The sequence below is a fragment of the Strix uralensis genome, chromosome 7 (genome assembly GCF_047716275.1).
Source record: "Strix uralensis isolate ZFMK-TIS-50842 chromosome 7, bStrUra1, whole genome shotgun sequence".
NCBI lineage: Eukaryota > Metazoa > Chordata > Aves > Strigiformes > Strigidae > Strix > Strix uralensis.
Genome location: NC_133978.1, coordinates 13,989,385 through 14,009,700, shown reverse-complemented (window position 1 = coordinate 14,009,700; position 20,316 = coordinate 13,989,385). Strand labels below are relative to the sequence as shown.

The 20,316-nt window shown below is 37.8% G+C and overlaps 1 protein-coding gene across 3 annotated transcripts in view; it reads left to right on the top strand.

Moving 5' to 3' along the window:
- Positions 1-20,316, top strand: part of SH2D4B (SH2 domain containing 4B) — a 100,180-nt gene that overhangs the window by 35,729 nt on the left and 44,135 nt on the right. For 2 of the 3 annotated variants that reach the window (XM_074874482.1, XM_074874483.1), the window contains exons 2-3: positions 15,306-15,465; positions 16,557-16,704. In XM_074874482.1, coding sequence (XP_074730583.1) covers positions 15,306-15,465; positions 16,557-16,704 — 308 coding nt within the window. Of the gene's footprint in view, positions 1-2,017; positions 2,373-15,305; positions 15,466-16,556; positions 16,705-20,316 lie in introns of those variants that run through there. The other variant, XM_074874484.1, reaches the window with a different exon arrangement.

The following is a 20,316-nucleotide window of genomic DNA, read 5'->3' as shown; positions in this document are numbered from 1 at the left end:
AATTCCACTTGATCATTTTGTTATCATTCTCAAATATTTTTGGTGAATAATCTTCAGGCAATGGGTTGTTTATGAAGTATTCATTTAATCTCCTTGCTTTTGCTCCTTTTTTTTGTGTGATTGCTCATTGAACATTACGAGTAGTTGCCTGAAAATTTGTTTGTATGATGTCTTGTACCTTGTATCTTCATCCTGAGCTACTTCTGCAGCTAAATGCAGGTCAGAAATGGTTCTTCTTGTCATGCTTAAATGCATGATGAAGAGTTTGTTCATTGCACTGTGATAGCTTCTGATCGGGATTTGATTTCTGTTCTGTGAAGTCAAGTAAAATAAAATAAGAAAGACGACAAATGGGTAGAACAGCAAAACTGCTTGCCCTGAAGCTTTAGTAAAGGCAAGTCTTTTTCAATTAGTGCCAAAATGTGGAGCCACAGCTCTAATATAATTGAATAAAAGCAGAGAAACAAAGGCCAAACCCCCCAGGCTCTCCGTTTTCTATACCTGACCAAGTAAAATAGAAGAAAGAAGCAGTAACAGTGTTTCTTACCCTAGGTTTTTTCTTGCCAAACTGTATTTCTTAAAAAATAAAAAAAATTAAGCACTTGATTTCATGAGAGAAAATCTGTACATAAGAGAGATCCTGAATTGCAGAGTAGCATGCATGTGAACTGAACTCTGTAAAGCCCAAACGTGATGGGTTCTGAAATTCTATTTCATCTGAAGGCATCATTCAAGTGTAATCTTTGGATTCATGCTTCTAGGTGATACAGTGTCTTCTCTTGAATTTTAGTTTAGATCAGATATATATTCCGCCTTAATTAAGATGATAGTATTTTGCATATCTCGAAAGAATGTTACATTAATAGATGCATTAACAGTAGAAGTTTTTGAACATGAGGATCATGGAAATCATGAAGAGTTTGACAGATACTGGATAAAGCAGGTCTCTTGTGAGGAAATAGAGGACTGCTTTTGCTCTTCATTCTTGTGTAAGCATCATGCAATGGGATGTGGCTCAGCCTGCAAATGTGATCTGTGTTCTGTTATGACTCTGAGTGGCCACATCTTAGTTCTCCTCAGAAGATGACCCCCTTCCCACAACGTGCCTCTGTTCCCGAGAGGAGCTGGGCCCCTGCCCAGTGAAAGCTGGCTCTGGAATCCAGAGGGTTTGTTTTTTGGATTTTGGTGTGTTGTTTTTTGGGTTTTTTTTTGTTTTGTTTTGTTTTGGTTTTTTTTAAATGTAATTAAGCGGTTGTTGGTCCTGGTGCTGAAATAATATTATTTTACTGATTTTGGTAAAACTGTCACATGGTGAAAAGCCTCATTTTGCTTGAAGAGCAACATTGTAACTTTCTGCAGTCACAAAGTGGAAAATGAATTAACAGCAGGACTTGGATAGTCCTCACATGAACTGCTGAGAACTTACTCTTGTTTAATTAATATTAATTTACTATTTATAAAGTGATAAGAAGATTCTTGTGGCTTTTGTGACATCTGTTTTTAATTTGAGAGACATTTTAATCAGTTTGCCGCATGAGAATATTTGTCAACACCAGGTAAATAGGATCTCTAATATGACCTACCCTGTTGAGACTAGTTAACAGGCTAGACTGGGAAATAATATGCACACTCGTTTCTCCTCTCTTATCGGAAGAGATCAGTTCCCAAAGTGACATAGATATTGTTGGTGTAGGTGATACCTTTAACCATGACATCACTTTAAACCCCTGGGCAACACTTACACCCTTGGGAGTGTATTGCTGCTGAAGGGAACCACTTGAGCTGAAAGTCCGAGACTTTCTCTACATTGAATTTCCTTCTGCTCAAGGGAGCAAAACTGATGGGTTCAATCAAGAATCCCTTACTTTTACTGGCTTGCCATCAGGAGCACTGAAGTGACTTTTTTTTCCCCTCCTGTCCTTTTAATTTTAATCCTGTCCCTACCTTTGGAGGATTGGAGGATGAGATAAGCAGAGAAGTCCATCCCTGTAAGAGACCATAAGCAGAATATGCCTGCATGAAGAGGGCCAGAGCAAGAATCAAACCTCTCCTGGGCAGGCAGGAGTGGGAGAGCTCTTTTGCTGCAGGTTGCTTTCTGGAGTGCTGTCAGTGGGGTTTTATCACTGTAGTGAGTATAATTGGAAGCAGGCTTCTCTCTTTTTTTTTTTTTTTTTTTTTTGGAGTCATCATGCTGCAGCAAATTTTGCGTGATATGTATATTGACCCTGAACTCCTGGCAGAGCTGAATGAAGAGCAAAAGCAGATCTTGTTCTACAAAATGAGAGAAGAGCAGCTGAGGCGCTGGAAGGAGAGGGAAGAAAAAGCACGAATGGAGGAGGCTGTGCTGAGAAAGACAGCAAGGCACAAACAGAGTAAGATTTGTGACCTCCTTTTATACTTAAGAGCTGGGGATGGTAAGCATGCAACTGGTTATGGTGCAGCATACGTCTGGAAGAGTTTACAAAGAAGGGTGCCGGCTGTCCCCATAGGCAGAAAGACTGTCTGGGGCAGCAAGAGCACCGTGTTCCTGCTCCTTGTCTCTCAAGGCTGCTTCTTCCTCCAGGGGAATAGTTTAGTGTGGGAGTAAGGGGAATTGTTTTGAAGTGCCCCTTTCAGTCAGGACTCTGCTATTCTCTCAGTGGTAGCAGATGTACCATGACCAAGTTTCCTCTCCACTACTAAGGCTTTTTTCTTCACCCACCATCCCCACCGCTGCCCCTCAGTCAGGCAAAAGACAGTCTTGCCAGTGCTGTCGAGGTTTCTTGACTTGACATTAAATGTTTCCAAGTGTCTGGAGTAGGAGATAAATTCATGAATTTGAGCTTGTTATGAAGGGCTGTTTGTGAATAAGATGTGATGTCAGAACAGCCATACTATGTGAGACCAACTGTACTAGTAAATGCTTTCCAAAAGATTATGCCTAGGGAATAGAATGATAGTGGGGTGAGCACGTAAAAAAACCCAACAACCAAAACCAAAAAAGAAAAAAACAGAAAAGTGTTTTCATGCAATATGTGGTTAAACTATGGAGCTCTTTCCACAGGCTTTATGGATACTAAATGTGTGTGTTGACTTAAAAAGCAAATCAGCAAAATCGTGGAAGAAAACATCAAAAAAGTTCTCCAAATGTCATTTCCAAGTGTCTGGTCTTGGGTCCAAGTGGTTTGGAATAAACAGAAATACTTATTTCCTTGCTCTCTTCCCTGAAAATGTGGCTTCCAACTCTTTCCCCATTCACAGGATGAAGCTGTTAGGCTAATGCAAGATAGAAAATATTTTCATCTTGGAAATGTAGTTGCAGTGATTCCTCACTCAACAAGGAAGTGTCACAGAGAGATGTCAAACACTCCTTTCCCCATGAAATGCCAGAGATCCTATGCTATCTTTAAATCTATTGAAGCTTGAATATTCAAAATTTCTAATTAGTTTGGGTACCTGATTTTGAGAAAATCTCTAATAGATACGTGACTGTTTAAAGTGTTGCTCATCTTAACACACCCATGGTAGAAAGCTTTGCTTGGAGCACCGTAATACAGATGGATTATTGGATTCAGTTGTCAGACTTCTTGAAATGTTTAGAGCCTCTGAACCCTACAAAGTGCTCATTAGATAGTTAACAGTTCGAAGACTATTATAAAAGAAACGTGTTTCAAAGCAAAACTAGTTTCCAAGACTCACTTGAAGCAAAGGCCTTTATGAAATTGCTCTAGAGTAAGTTACAATGGTAGCCTCAAAATAAAGGGGGAGCATTCCCTAATCGGCTGTAATAGGAGTTTAAAATGTCCCCTCACAGATGGCGAGGTGAACGTTGGAAAACCTCATTCTGTTTAATTTGTTTTCTTCATGTTAGTGTTCTTACTGTGAATGGCGCTCTCCGAAGAGGGATGGCATCAAAATGGCTTCTCTCATACAGCACAAAAACCTTGTTCGTTTTGATTGATTTGTGGCTGAGAAAAAATTAAAAATGCAGCTCAGCTACACATACGAAAACAACATTATATCATTGAGATAATCTGTATTATGCTCATTCTTTGAGGAAGACAGATGCAGAAAAATCTAACTGCAAAAATATTTATGTGATGATTTGTCACAGTGTTGACACCTAAATTTCCATATATAAATTATACATTAAACCTGCTCAGCTTCCTACTACAGGAGACCATTTTCTGGGTAATTAATTTTCTGATTTATAAAGAATAAGAGAAAGGAGAGCAGCAGAGTAACCTATAGATTATATTTGCTCTGACAAAAGTGTTCACAAATACACATGGAGTTAAATTTCATAATAGCCCATTTCCATTTTACTGTCTCAAATTGCCAATTTAAGGTATTGCTTAGGTTTGACTTTTGCCCACTGTTAGAAACTTTCTACTTCCTTCAGAACTATACTAAAGAACTGATCTTTCTGATTTTTTTAGAGAGAACTATTGGAATTAGGTTTGCAAGTCAAGTATTTGGTTCCACTGAAAATATGTTTTGACTTCCATGAACTACAAAAGATAACTTCCATCTTTCAGGCATGCTGGTCATTAACTATACAGATACTTGTAACCGATTTCTACTGTACAGTTCCATAATATGATGGTAAATGGTCTCATAGTGGAGTTAGTTTCTTGTTTAAAAAAAAAAAAAAGGTGAAAAAAGTCAACCAGAAATTATGGGTGTAAAATAGGAATTACTGTGCAATATTTTTGCCTATATGACTCAAAGGGTCAGAGTAGATGACTGTAATAATCCTTTCTTATCTTAAAATATGTGATTTTTTTTTTTTTTTTTTTTCCTAAAAGACATTTGGCATCAACATTTTTTGGACCTTGAAGCCGCTTAATTTTCAGTTTCCATTGATGTATAAGTGAATTTCCAAACATTCTCCCCCTGCTACACAGCATAGAATATGGAGTATTTTTATTCCTGTTTAAAATTAGTGGTTACTAGGAAATTTAGAGCTACTGTATTCTGTTCCTCTGAAGCTGAGGGATTTGAGAAGTTTCATCTGCAGAGTTTTGTTTTTGACTCTCTACTGCATGACACAGGTTTATGTGTGTGCTGTTTTGTTGAAACCAAGAGTTACTCTGACTTTATAGAGATCTTTGTAGCCTAACATATAGTAGAACACAGAGGTAAGACTTCAATATATCTAATGTTGTGCCGAGATTGTGAAATTTTCTAGGTGACAGAAAAATGTATATGTTTGTGAATGCGACATAAGTTTTGTATAAAATAATTTTTTACTAATTTAATTGAATTATCTTTATAGGACTAGCTTTCAAATCCTTCTGTTTTCCTCATAGTTTGAATAGCTACATAAGAAAACTTTGTCCCACCTCTTTGGGATTGGATAGGGTGAGATAGAGCAAAGGGAATTAATGACAGTGGGCACTCCTCTAATTAAAAATGCTCCAAAAAGTGCTTGGACTTGATCTGGGGTCCTGTACGTCAATTGGTACAATTCTCCATCAGTTCAAGAGCTTACCTGCAATGGTACATGTGAACCCAGCAGCATAGCAAAAGCGGTGGATTTTTCAAAACAGAGCAGTGATTGTGAATCCAGATTTGATTTTCTACAGTCACTTGAGGATGAAGCGTTCTTGTGCAAGGTTTAGATGTGTTGTCTTACAGAAACCACAAGTGCAGAGTTGAGGAGGAAAAAGGTGGCATATGCAGATCAGATTGGCCTTGTGCTTCAGCTAAAATCAGCAGCAGGGTTAGGGAATACTCATAAATGTGATCGTTTTTTAATTGTTGGGAAGTTAACTATCAAAGGCCCAAAATCTACAGTGATTTTTATAGGAACGTCACTGAACACTGATTGTCTGTAAATGTCCTATTCAGTACTATGAAATTTGCTTCTCAGAAAACCAAGTCCAAACCATGAAGTAAGATGTAAGTTGTTGAGAGTGTTTAGCAAGCCAAATAGTGTAACAGTCTATATGTAGTTAGTCTTATTCTTAATTTTGAAAGAAAATAATAGTTACCTTCAGTAAATGCTAAATTGTGCCTGCTTTTCCATTTGAGTCACTTGGTTTCATGTGGCTTGAGGAAAGGTTAAAACTGAAATTTGTATCAGGATGAGTCAATGTTAAGGAATTATTTCACTTTGGGGGTAAATGAATTTTTTTAAGATTGTTCAACAGTTTTAATTTCCTTCCTTTTTTAAAAACACAGATCAATGTCTAAAAGGGAGAAATATGTAAACAGCACTTCAGAATGAAATATTTCCTTTAGAAGATACTGAATGAACTGTTCCATGTTTTTGCTGTTTGTACCTAGTTTACATTTGTACCTTGCCTCAAAATATTAGTAGAATTTGGGCATCATTTGGGTCCTCCAAAACTGCACCGTTTTGTGAACTTATTCAAGGTAAAAAAAGTATTTTGTAGCTTTAATTAAATCATGACTGCTGGCTTGTACTGAAATAGCTTTACAAGTGAGTTGAATTCTTGGAGGTCTGTCTCCAGTTCATTTACAAATCACTCCTGGGCAGATCTTTCAGGAACATATTTTAATTGTAATAAACAGGTTGCCTTTTCTTATTGTGCTAAAATCACTAAGGGAAGTCTTCTCAAAATTTCAAGATCCCTTTGGGATTTGCTGAGAGTTGACTGACAGGCAATTTGCAAAGAAACATATTTATTTGATTAGGCAGGAGCCCTTTAACCAGTATAGCTGAGTTGGGAGTAAGCGAAGGACCCTGCCAATTTGGATTTTGACTCTGATGCAGTATCCAGAGCTGTCAGCATACCCAAAATGAGATCTCAAAAACTGTTGAGTATTAGGTAGCTGAAGCACAGCCATGTGGGAGGGAAGACAGTGCTGGTCTGCTGCTGCTTATTCTGACATTTATTTGTTGTGAACTGCAGCTCATGATGTTCAGACGTGAGCTATTTGTAAACAGTTTTATTTACCTGTCCTTAACAAGAGTAACTGGGAGAAAATTAGGTAGGCTTATCACAGCATGGCTAGAAAATAATTTTTCTATCTAAATGGTATTTGCATTATAAAATAATTAGAGAATAGATATTTGGAAGCAAGTATTTCAAATATCACAAGTGGATGGTTGGAGGATACGTCAGTGTCACATGTGAAGGCCAGTGAGTGGGCGTGTGTTTCCATGTGTGTATGAAGGGTGAGTGGGTATGTGTGCAGCGACACTTTGTTCTATGTTTTTGAACTCAGAAATGTATTCCTCATTTATCCTCTACACACCCTGGTGATGCTTAGCTATGATTTTATCTCCTACAGAGACATGCTCCTGGCAGTGTTCATTGTGTCCTTCTCTGTATCATTGGATATGGGTCTAACCAGAGACATCAGACTTGAGTATTTCTGAAATTTCTGACTGTATGTGGTCTTCAATTCTGTAGAGCCCTGTCTTTTGTTTCCAATTCAGATACAACTGAAAAAGTAACTGAATGTTGGTGAGAACATTAGAATATTTTTTTATTAGGGGACTGAGCCAACTAATTTGAAGTCAATGGAAAAGTTTTAATGTATCATTCACAACATATATAGCAGCTTGTGATATGACGCAGCTTTGTTTGTACTGTATACCCTGGGGCCAGAACTCAGCTGCTCGGAGCTCGTGCTCAGTGTGGCTGTGTACTGAGGTTCAGTTAAACAGCAGCTTGTAAACTGTCTGTTCACTTCTCCGAACCTGGGGCTGGACAGAGACCTCCAACTTCCATATGACCTAAGTATGTACGAGATGGTACAAATCCAGAGGGACTTCTCTGCCCTCCTAGGATTAGCTGTAAGTCTGTGCTTTTTAGTCTTGTATCCTGCCCTGCAGCTGACTTCCCTGTTTTGCAGAAAAGTGACAGCAGAATATTGCTGGCCACCTGGGCCTTATTACACGGGAGGTTTCTCTTGCATGCATGTGGTCCTCAGCGCTCCTGTTGTCTGAAGCATCTGGCATCAGGCTGCTTTTTGAGAGAGGCTACTGGGTTAATTGAGCCACTGGCATGGAGAGTGTTCCTGTGTTTCTCTGTGGTATTGTGTTCCTCGGCCTGTCTGGACGCAGTGGTGTTAGATGGGCTTTCTTGTACATACTGGTGCTCTGGTAATGATACGAGGTTGTGACTGTCTGCAAGCTCATGAATACTTGATATGGAAAGAGGACAGTACTGCGGCCAAGGGGAGAATGGGATTCGCCCAAGCTAATTCAATATTTCCTTTCTGATTTTGCCAGTTTTTAGCATAAGTGACTGAAACACTCAAGGACAGAGGCACCAGGTTTTCATAGCAGCATTTGGAAGACATTGAAAAACTCAATGTATTCAAGTCAGCAGTGGATATAGCCAGGTACTGATGGCGGCTCATTAATCTTCAAGTCCACTCCTGTGCTGTGGTGCTAGAAAATCTCACTGTAGTGGTGTGGTTCTCCATGCTTTTGTGGTCCTGTGTGCCTGATAAAAGGAGTCTGTGCAAACCTGCCACACTGCATTAAGTAGGGGAGTCTGGTGCAGAAACTGATCCCTAGTTCTCTGTTCATTCCGTGACAGAGAACAGAGAACCCTTATTCCTCTGCTTTGAGTTTTCCAGCAGACCCTGAAGTAGCCATGCAGACTTGTTATTTTTTTTATTCTCCAGCAGTGGGAAAACCTGGATGCTTTGTGATAATCCAGTGTGGGAAACCAAATTCTGTATATAGCTTTTAGTCTTTACAAGAGGCAGCTGGGATCAGGAATCAGAAATTATACTGCTATGTTCTTGACCTTATTTTTTTAATGAAGAAAAAAATTGAATGATACTGATGTGAATGATTTTACAACCTTTGACTTTGATCTGATGTGTACCTGCATTTTTATAAAGTTTACAGTGAAAGGATCATTAAAATGGACAGACAAGAGACTACCTCTAGATTGTACACAGAGTTAAAACAATGTCTTTAAGAAATTACAAAATTGTTATGTGTAACAGGGTGCCTTGGCCAGGGAGCCAAGAAAATATCTGGGACGTACTAGATAGAGACCATGTAAATGATACTTTATTTCTGTGTTGTGGGGGTTTTTTTGTTGTTGTTCTTTTTGGTTTACAATATGCAAACCTATATATACATATTGCATATATACATACCATGTGATAATGCATACCCACTTTACCTTTGAGTGTTATGTACAGTTATTTTTGCTACATTTGTTAATTGTCATAGTCTTATTTGAGTAACTATTTCCTTCCTTAACGTTTGCTCCCTTGCAGTCACTCTTCCTTTATTTGATCCTGCAGGGGTATATTGCAGCATAATTATTTCCATGGTAACAGGCTGTAATTCCATAAACAGAAGATTGAGTTTGTTATATGATCAGGAAGCAGCTGGAGAACCATGAAGGCTGATTTTTCAGCAATGCTGAGATCCTGCAACCCTTATTGGTATATTAATGTAAATCAGCTGAATTTCTTCCTCCCTCTGCAAAATTCTCCTTTAAATAGAAAGGCACACAACACAGTGCTGAAATTGGAGGGTGTGTAAACTGAAGTGTTGGGGGGATGCTTGAGAAGTTCAGAATTTTTCCTCATTTTCTTGTTGTTTTAAGAACTGAAGTGACTGATTTTTTTGAATGTGTTCTTGGAAGAGAGGGGTTCATAGTCCTATGACTATTAGCAGGGGCAGACCACAGAATTAATTATATCAGATCTTCAGTTTATTGTGGGATTATGTTATTTTCATTACTTTTATCATTATCACCTAATTATTCTACATGTAATTTAATGGATTTATGGTAGCTTATGTTTGTAAAAGTGCATTGTCCTTTGAACAGTCTCTTAGAAACATTCACCGTCATTTCCTAGGTTTTCTCTTTAGAAAGAAGTCAAATTGTGTGTGTGTGTGTGTGTTTGTATAAAAAAGAAATATAATTAAATAAAATCCTTGTAATGGGTAAACTCAAGGAACTGAGAGCAGCCTAAAGCTCACATTCTCATTTTCATCCTAATCAATGTGCTTCTAACGCATGTCCTGCAGCTAATGAAACTCTGAACGGAATCTCATCTACCCTGCAGACTATCAAAATTCAAGCTTCTCCTTAAAGAAGCCATAAAAATAATTTGCTCAGAAAGCCAAGGGTAAAATCTCATGTAAAACACATTGTGCTTAGACCAAAGTATGCCGGATATCTGAATTCCAAAAGAACAAAAAAAGCCCAACCCTCCAAACACACCAAACTCCCTAAGCTACTGTTTATCTCTGAATGACAAAAGTAGATCAGGCTGATCAGTTTGTCAGCAGAGAATGCTCATGCAGCCTGTTTCAAATGCAGAATAAATTTTAAGAGCCTTCTTCTAGTACTGAGTAAGAAAAGAAAAAGAATATTTTCTAAAGAGAGAGTCAGGATATTTGTATCACTACAAAGCTTTCCAGCGAGTGAGGAAGGAGAGTCAATTGCTATTGCAGAGATTGGTAGCTTCCAAGCAGAACTATGATGGGAAGCCCAACCTCAGAAAAACACGACTGTTCATGGAAATAGCACACCCTTTTGAGGAAGTTTCTTTGAATGCCATGCCATGTTTCTGAGACTATAAATCAGTGATCTTCTCATTTTCTCAATTTACACTTGACACAGCCTGTAATATTCCCTGGGATGGGGAGGCTGTCAGGGTTATTTGGCGCACTCTATCATTTTGTGGACTAAGCAGGCAGACTGTGGTGAAGTGACAGCACAGCTGGGAGACTTGACACCAAATCAGGCCTCTAATGGTCCTTGGAGTAGTTCCCTCATAAACACTGGAGATAGATACAAATGGGAATTGTTGGGGGTGCTGTAACTGTTAATGACGAACAGGCTTGGAGGAAGGAAGCTGACTCCAGCAGTATTCCATTTGCTCTGATTACTGTTATTTTTAAAGCACTTTTAATTAGAAGCATGCATGAAAATTAAGCTAGATACAACCCAAAACCACAAAAAACAACCCAAACCCCTCAAACCCAATTTGTGGTTCTGCTCCTCTGACCCAGTTAGCAGAGGCAGTGTAAGGCCCAGTTCTCTGTGTAACTCCATTTGTTTTAAGCCTTAGTCACAATGTGGAAGTCTGAACTGATTGGAATGGAAGCCTGATTTAGCCTGGCCATTGCAGACAGGATTCCTGCTCCCATGCACCTTCAGGTGCTGTTTTTCTTTCTCTCCCAAGTGGCTGGCAGTGTTCGTATTTTGTGGCAGCATTCAGCCATGGCAGTACTGATATCCTGCCTACACCAGGGATGTCCTAAGGGCAGCACAAAGGCCAAGAACAGCCAGTGGTGCCATATATCACAACTTAGGTTGCACTCCAGCACTCTGTGTGTGTGTGTATGAGATTAGTAGTGCTGCTGGTAGAGACTAATAATTCTTATAGGTGAGAGTCTTGGGTTTAGTATTGCTCTCTAGGGCATTGTTTTATACTTCCATTGCTGTTATAGAATTGACTGCATAAATACAAACAAATAGAAAACGTGATTTGATCTTATTTTTGATTGTGTGTGTTTATATGTGCAAATTTGTGTTGCTGTTCGTTCAGGCTCGAGGTCTCCCAAGAAAGTTTTCACTGTGATCTCTTTGTGCTGCAAATCTGAGATACCCAATTTTGCATTTGTCTGGAGTAAGGACCAATATCCAGAAACCAATTTACTGGTCTCAAAGCAGTATAGATGTAGGTTTAGGGGAACTCCATGGGAGATAGTAACTCATGAAGGAGCTACAGGTGAAAAGAAATGCAAGAATTAATATTGCCTTCTTGTGGTGCTGCAGAGTTGTTTTAGACAAAAAAACTGGTAGAATACTACAGCCGACAAATTGTTGGTCTGAAGAGTAGAGATGGAAAAGACTTGGTAAATTATTCAGTACATTTTCATGATAAAGCAGTGCTTGTTTCTAAATCACTTTCATTTCTACTCTCCAATCCAGACTAATTTTGATGTCCACTACTTCCTAATGGTAATTATTTGCAGCCTGCCACAGTCTCTCCAGGAAAAGAAAAGTACTTTTGTGGTCAAGGCACAAGACTGGAGCTCAAGAGATTGAATTTTTATTTTCTGACTCTGCATTAGGCTTTGTGACTGGGCTCAGAAGCCTGATTCTGAACAGGAAGCATGAGGTTTCCTTGCCACTTTCTCACCTAGATTTCAAATGTGTTTAGTCAGGACTTGTCTCTTCCTTTTAGATTTAGTTGAATTTCTTTTCTTTTTTTCTTTTTCTGTTTCATCTGGAAATAAACTGTGTTAACAAAAGATCTTATCTTGAAGAAGAGTGTAATACTTGAGAGGCATCTTAAAACATGTTTTATCATAATTAGCCCTCAATGGTGGTAATTCTTCAGACAACACTAGTTTCCTAAAAACATTAAGGAAAATCATTTACTGTGCCTTCAGGTCAGATCTGGCAATTGGTTCTACAGTTTAAAATTATAATCCCAGTATCAGCCTAGAATAGCTGACACTGACCACTGTGAACTTGATTCTGCAGGTTGCAAAGACTTTTTGTATGGCAGGAATTCTGTTTTCACAGTGCCAGATTTTCTCCCTGAGCTGCTTATTTCTTTTCAAGCATACTCATTTTTGAATGTTACTCTTTGTTAAGAAACTACCAAGTTTTATGGTCAGATTGTGCAGTAAAGCCCATCTCCAACTTTATGGGAGTGTAGGTTTAAGGGAAGATTTGCATGGGAGTAATTTCTTGAAGTACAATAGAATGAGTGGTTGGATGTGAAAAAAACCTCTTCTAAAGAAAAACCTGAATAAAGGCATACGTGCTCAAGTTGAATTGTTTTAAAATTGTACATGTGGAGGTCTGTTTATTTCTGAAGCTTAAAATTGCCAGATTGTTTGATATTGCTATTATCTTTCAGCTTGAACTATAGATACATACTATACTGTAGTACAGAGTAGTTAGTGCTGAACCAACAATATGTTATACTGATGTTTTCAGAAGAGTTCATACATTTACTGTCTATAGCTTTAGAAGAGAGATCCATTGTTTTAAAAGGAAGAAAGAGAACGATTTATCGAGACGTCTACAAATCAACTATTTGTTTTATGGGGCTGGATAGTAATGGGTAAGTTGTGCCTCTGAGAAACATTTATAACTCTTTGGCACAGAAAACCTGGAAAGAAGCAAAGATAAAATTTGTCTGCCTACCTGAAAAGCTTTTATTTTTAATTCTCTTTTCATCTGCTAAGTTCATAAATGAGCAGAAGTGGTGAAGTTGTCTCAGAACAGTAGATGTATTTGGTGTGTGCCAGTTATGATACAAATAAATTAACATGAGGCATGTTATTTGCAATGTTTTCTGTAAAGTACTAAATACAGTACTAAGATATCCAGATTCCTATCCAGGAAAAAGGATGTGGGCCACTAAAAAAAAAAAAAAAAAAAAAAAAAAAGCTGCCTTTGGTTATGTGGGATCAATACTCCCAGGAAATCATTCCATAGTTCTCAAGATACTTTGCCATGAAATGCAATAGATGAAAACCTTGCAAGCAAATACTGATATGGCCAGTCAGTTCTTGGCGGATGGAATTCAAATGCTGTATCCAAAAAATACAACCTAAATGTTATGCTGACAGGAATACAGAAATGTATAGAATAGGAACTGCAATAAAATACATTCACATTTATAACCTGAGACATAATCTGATAGACTGTGAAAGAGCAAATGCTCTTGAGAGTTATTGAAAGAAAACATTATTAGCTTAAATTTCCACCCCCCATGAAGTCAGTATGATTAGGCCAACACTGGGAATTTGTATAAATCACATTTTCAAATTTGATATAGAATATGAGCTTTCATTGAGAGATCCGATATGTTCCTTGCATTCAGTTTGTATTGTCAACACTTGTGAGTGTGGGTTGGCACTGGCACTGCCTGCTGTCAACAGCCCTGCTTCATTCCCTCCTGCAGTTTTCTCTCTTCAGTCTGGGATGTCAGAAACACTTTATTGATTGTGCATTGGGAAACTTAATCTGGTTAAATGGATACTGTCCTATCACAGAACAGCAGGTAGTTGAAGGTGAGAGTAACTAAGCTGATGCTAGTAGAGAAAGATGTAGAAAGAATAGAAACAAAGACTGGCCATTCAAATAAGAACAGGTTTCTTTTAACTCTTAGGGGAACATCAGAGAAAAACTACTTAGGAAAACGGTGGACTGTCCATTTCTTCATGTTTTCAAATGAGACAAGATGCCTTTTAGAAGCTATGTAGTGATGCACAATTTACTAACCTCAGTAATTAGGTAGGAGGGTAAAATCTAGTGGACTGCAATATACAGGAAGTGAGATGAACTGCTGAGCCTTTCTGGCCTTTTAATCTGTGTTCTTTAAAATAAATCCATTGTTCATCTTGGCAATGCTCTTTCTAGTGGCATGTCCTTTTTTGAAGAACAGTTTCAATAAAATTGCAAGAAATAAAAGGTAAAAGTGGTTTCATAAGAAGTGTTTCTACAAATTCCTTATTGTGAACCTCTAAAATGCATGAAGTATCTGTGAGTTATACATATAAAAGCACAAGGAAAAGACCAAACCACACTAAGTCAGGTAGTGTATATGACTATTAAAATGTATCCAGATAGGATCCAGTGCCTTTTGTAGTCAGCAGGAATCCTATAGTTGGTTCTTGGATTTGGATGTGAAGGTTCACCAAATGCAGTCTATTTTGTAAAGAGCCCTTAGGCTTTTTTGGTGGTTTAAAAAATCACTCTGTCAACACAGTAACCATAGATTTTTTTTCACGGTGTCTTTCATGAAAACTGAACCAGAAACTTAATCCCTTTCAATAGCCTACCTGAACAGAAGAGCATTTGCAGTGTTGAGTGGTGTGCTCTGAGTATGCAGGCTTTTGGAAACTCTGCCTTCATACAGTGGGAGCAGGAAATTCCTGGCTTTTTTGCAGGGGTTCTGATGAAGTCTTTATATGCTCAACACTCAACATTCTCTATGTGCTGAAGTATTGCTAGTCACATAATGTCGCTGGTGGTTGTTGTCACTCCATCTCTTTTTTCATTCTCTTCATTTATCCCTTGCTGAGTGAAGCAAGAAAATATAACACTTAAAAAGGGATCATAATTCCTAAATTCTGGGAAATGCATGTCAGAATTAATAATTCCTTATTTCTGTGGGACAACGAGTCCTTAAAGATTTTGTGACCTGGAGTGTACAAACCATTTTTTTCTCTAGCATGGTAGATTTGTCAAATCTGAAGATTTCATCTTAGTAATGTTTTATTCTGAATTGTAAATGGCAAGTTTCTGAATTGCAGATTTCTCATATTTTCATCTATATTTACCTAAGAAGTTGAGCCAGTATTTATATTTTTGGTTTGTTCTTGGTGGCTGTTGCAGGTAATGGCAAGCATGTGCAGTGGCTACGTGGGAAGGATGGTGAGGTCTGGGTCTGGGTTATGGGAGAAGCCCCAGGTGACAAGCCATATGAACAGATATCAGAGGAGCTAATAGCAGAGCAAGCCAGGCAACAAGCACAGAAGGAGGCAGAAGAACTATGGTGAGGATTTAAGAATCTGAATTCAGGGTCCACTTGGCATAATGGGAGTCATGGCCTTGTAGAAAGGCAGCAGGTAATGGTGGGTAAAACTGGTAAGTGAATATTTGCTTTCACATGTTGTGGCAATTTTTCAGCACGTGAAAAATGCAATTTTATATTTACCGAATACTGAAAAACCAAAACCCTCTTTCACAAAAAAAGTGAAGCAAATTTTTCTTTTGGGGAATTTTGCTAAACCGTTGACCAGTTTATAAATAAATAAAAATGAAACAATCTGTTTTTGAGATGATTAAATTAGAAATGTTTGTTTTATCACATATCTATGCCCACAATGGGGATTTGGTACATAAAATCCTTTTTGAAATTGTTTTTATTTGCATATTGCGTGTGTTAATTCTTATCCCAGCAGTTCAGAAACTGATTACACAAAGTGCCATGCTGGTGTTTCCAGCAGGGCCTCTTCCTGCTTTGGGATAGATTCAAAAGTGGTTTGATGCTTGATATTGTTAGGACGTGCCACCTGCCTCCTGCACTTCCTTTTGTAGTGCTGCATTGAAAAGTGGCAGTTTAAATATTAGATTATTCTATATTATTCCATTTCATATGAGATTCTTGTTGCTTATAGTGATTGCATATTAAAAGCTTCAACCTGTGCTCTGTGTTCCTTTTACATTGTCAGTAATAATAAAGAATCTACTGTAAGAATGTGGCAGACATTTGCATTGATATTTGAGAGACAATAAATTCCCAATCATGCTTTGCTAGATTGACAGAAAAATATATTTTTTTAGACAGGGAAGGAAAAATATAGGGTATGACTCAAAGACATCCAAGAAGTACTTCTCTAATTTAGAAGGTGCTATTTTAATTAGTCATTTATCAAAAACTGAAAATGTCTGCTTTCTGGATAGTTTCTTCAAATCTGATTTGTGGTAGGCCTCTTGATAAATGCATTTTAATTCTTTCCTTGTATATTTCCATGAAGTCTTATGCTAATTATTTGCTGCAACCAGTGAGCAAGTATTGATCCTCAATTTAAAAATAAAAATCAGTGTCTTAAATTATTTTTGTTTTCAAATTCTTTTCTGAAGGAGACAAAAGGAGGCTGAAATTACAAAGAAATTCCGGGATGCTATGGCTCAAGAAAAAGCCAGAATAGTGGCAGAAAAATGGAAAATAGAAATAGAAGATCGGAAAGCTGCCAAAGTAGAGGAGGAAAAAATTCAGGAGGAACTGAAGGTTTGCATAGAGTAATTTAGCTTTTTTAATAGTGTTTTTATATAGATTCAAAGTTCTTGTCACCTTCAGTGCATGTTTATTAATAAGCTTTGAAACCAGAGTTGTAATTTTTCATGCTGGAATATACGAATAGCTACATGGTGTTCACCAGAACAGCTGGGTGAGTGATGCAAAAAAATTACATATCTCATTCAAAAGTGTCAGGACAATCAAACTGGTTATTCAGCTCACACATTAACAGAATTGTTCAGTCAGCTGTGCTGAGTGAATCTTACTGGGGGAGAAAAATGTACAGTTGTGAAATGTCTCATTTTAAGTTACTTTGCTTGAACATATTTTGTATATCTTGGATGAGTTGTTCACGTATTTAACTTGAAAATTCTGTCACTACTTTCTTTAAGACAATGAGGGGTGGAACCTTCTCCTACTCAACACATGGGAAAAGTCCAGTTGGCTTTATTGGGAGAAGCTAATTTGCCTGATTTTTGTTGACTTCATCATGAATGTTCTATGGGCTCTCAGTTACAGTACTTTAATGTTTGCTTGAATGTCACATTCTCTTGTCAAAAATAACAATTTGAAAACTAAACAGGAAAAGAAGGCCTCTGTCTATCCCTTTTCATATTACTTTATAGAGATAAAAACTTGTTTAAAAATGAGAAAAAAATGGTTTAGTGTGCAGAGAAATTATCACAGTCTTCTGAGTCTGGGATGTGCATTCTGGGTCTACACAAGATTGGTGAGGCTGGGTTTCCATGGAGAAAGCCTGTAGCAAAATATGACTCCTAGGAGATCTGCATCCCATAACTTTCGTCTATACGCCTTTCCCCTGCTGACAGCTTGTTATGTCATTTTTCTCTTCCTGGGATAGTGATTAAAGGTGTGGAAAGTGCAGATAGACTCCCCCTTTGTTTCCCTGTGGTGGGAGGAATGCTGAAAAACTCAGTGTTAAATTTATGCAGTTTGATTACAAACTAGAGTCAGCAGGTCATTCTAAAAACTGTGGGTCTGGGATGTGAGGGTGGTTACGTAGCACAAAGCAAGGGCAGTTCCTGTAGCCTCTGCACAAAGCTGCTGATTTACCTTTGCACAATTAATTTGAATTCATAGGAGAGAACAGAGCCTTTGAAATTTGGTGTCAATGAGTAATGAAACTATACCTTTCAAGTACTTTATTAATGTATGAATAATGAGCAACTAATTAAACGCTCTTTCCTCTGCTTTCCAGAAAGCAAAGCCCTCTTGAACAAAGACTGATACACTGTTCGCTTGCATCTCTGTGGTTGATTTACAGTGCACTTGATGGGGTAAATGTCCAAAAGCTCACTGTTACTATTCTGTTTCAAAGAGACTTTTTCAAAAGCAGAGTGAGCAACTTGTGAGAATTTTAGTGGCCAGCAGTCATAATTTTCTATTAAGGAAAACTAGTCTTTCAGTTGTTGATACAATTTTAAAGGAATGGCACCAAATTCTGCTCACTTTCATGTTGATGGAAAGGAAATGTTCCAGTGATCTGTGTTCTCACTGCTTCTTGGGAAGGGAGCAGGTATTCTCCATCCAACTGTGTGCCTGGTAGGAGCAAGAATTGCACTGCTGTAAGTGGGATGAGAATTTGGTTCAGTTTCTACTTTGAATTTCAAATCCTAACTTTTGGCCAGGATTTCTTTAGCCCTATTCATAAAGTTGCCAACATCTTTGTTTTATCAAAGAAACAGAAACCTGTTTTCTCCTATGGTTTCCTTTAAATCAAGCATTTGAAGAGTATATTTGCAAAAATTTAGATAAATGAACCAAAATTTTTAATTCAAGACACATAAGGAATTAACTCTTTGGCTTCAAAAATGAGTTTGGAAACAAGATATTATGCAGTGTTTATTTTTTAAATGCCCCTTTATTGTGTGTGCTCCTGGCATTTGTTGTATTAATACAACATGGTCTAATTATTCTTACAGCCCTGAGTCTTCAATTAGGTCTATAATTTGAGAGGGACTTAGGCTAACGTAGGGTTCCACCAGCAGAAATCCACATGCAGGATTGATCGCTCGTACTATAACACCGCACCTTTGCTACTCAGAAAAGCAGCTTATCTATTACTGGGTCTTGAAAGAGCAGATCTTGTACACAGTGCTGTAGAACTGCTTAAAAGCAGTAAAGGCATTTCAAAGACAAGTGAATCTCACAGGCTAATATGGGGGAGTTGTTAACTTCTCTGTCCACTGACTAATTTAAGCTCACTTGGCTTTCCTTCTTCCCATTTTACTCTTTTTATAGCTACTCTTGTGCAGTGGAAGAAGAACATGAAATATTTACAAGCTGAATGAGTGGAAAGGTACCTAGACAGGAAAATAGGAAAGTTATGTTTCTGGCATCTACCTCCAACTACAAAAAGTGAATAGAACTAAGGTGTTGGGGCAAAGATGAATTACTGAATCTACTCATGTATGACTGCAATCTTTGAAATCATGAAGAAATGTACCCTTCATGAATGATTCAGGGTATGGAATGAGATGCAGATCAGTTAGCAAGCCCACTTTAACAGGTTTAAAATATTTAATGCATTGGTAATCATCCTTCTGTGATGATGACCAGACTGTTTAAAGTGGTCTCCAAACTGGGCTATGAAAAGTTCAGCCTTTGCTAATGCTTCATCCTCTTGAAGCATGTTGACTTGGGAGATTGAAACTCGCTCCTTTCTGCTGATGTGTTTAATTTCTAACCATATTGTATCACAAACACTCCTTTTTAAAACGCTTTTATTCCTCTTGACCTATCATGGGACTTTAGGGCTGTCTGCACTAGATAAATGATATCTCACACATCAAAGTGAATGATGATCCCTGTTTCCTTTTCCAACACTATTAGAAAAGTATTGCTTTCCTTGGTGTTTCTTAAGCAGAAATGCCTTTAATTTATGATGCTAGAATATAAATGTTGACTGCTCTATTTTTGCAGTTTAAGGACAGCTATTCTTTTATGCACCTATTGCAAAGGACAAATAAGAGAGCCAATTACTATCATTAATCTTTTTGCTAATTCACAAAGGCTGTGAGATCATAGGCATAATTTCCTACTGTTATCAGTTGCTGTCATTAAGAGTCTTGAACAATGTGCAGAGCTAGGGCAAATTAGAGGTATGAGTGTCAGCCAGCCAGGGGTGGATGGTATCCTTCAGCTACATTTAGAAATAACAGAGAGACTCAGCTCGCTCTTCATGTAGTCTACATGAAGCAAGCTAATATTAATAGTAAAGTACTATCTGTATGACAACATCAGATACCTGCCAAATTTAATAATATAAGCACGGTTGACAGTAAAGCTATATCGCTCCTTAAAAAATCCTTCAGAGATGAAATGTGTGCTAACCAAAAGCTGCATATAAACTGCATCAGTGGGAGTTTTAATGAGAGTGAAACTTAAGGAGAAATAATCCTTATTCTCTTGATAGGCAACAAGAGAGTAACAGTGCATTATAATTTCCTTCCACAATTGGTTTTTTTTGGGTGCAAGTTCATGACCTTTAATTCCAGTTGGGATTGTGGTGAGTGAAGTGAGTTTAAGGTGTAGATCCAAGAGTTTCTATGACCTGGCTATTCCCATTCTCATCAAAGATGA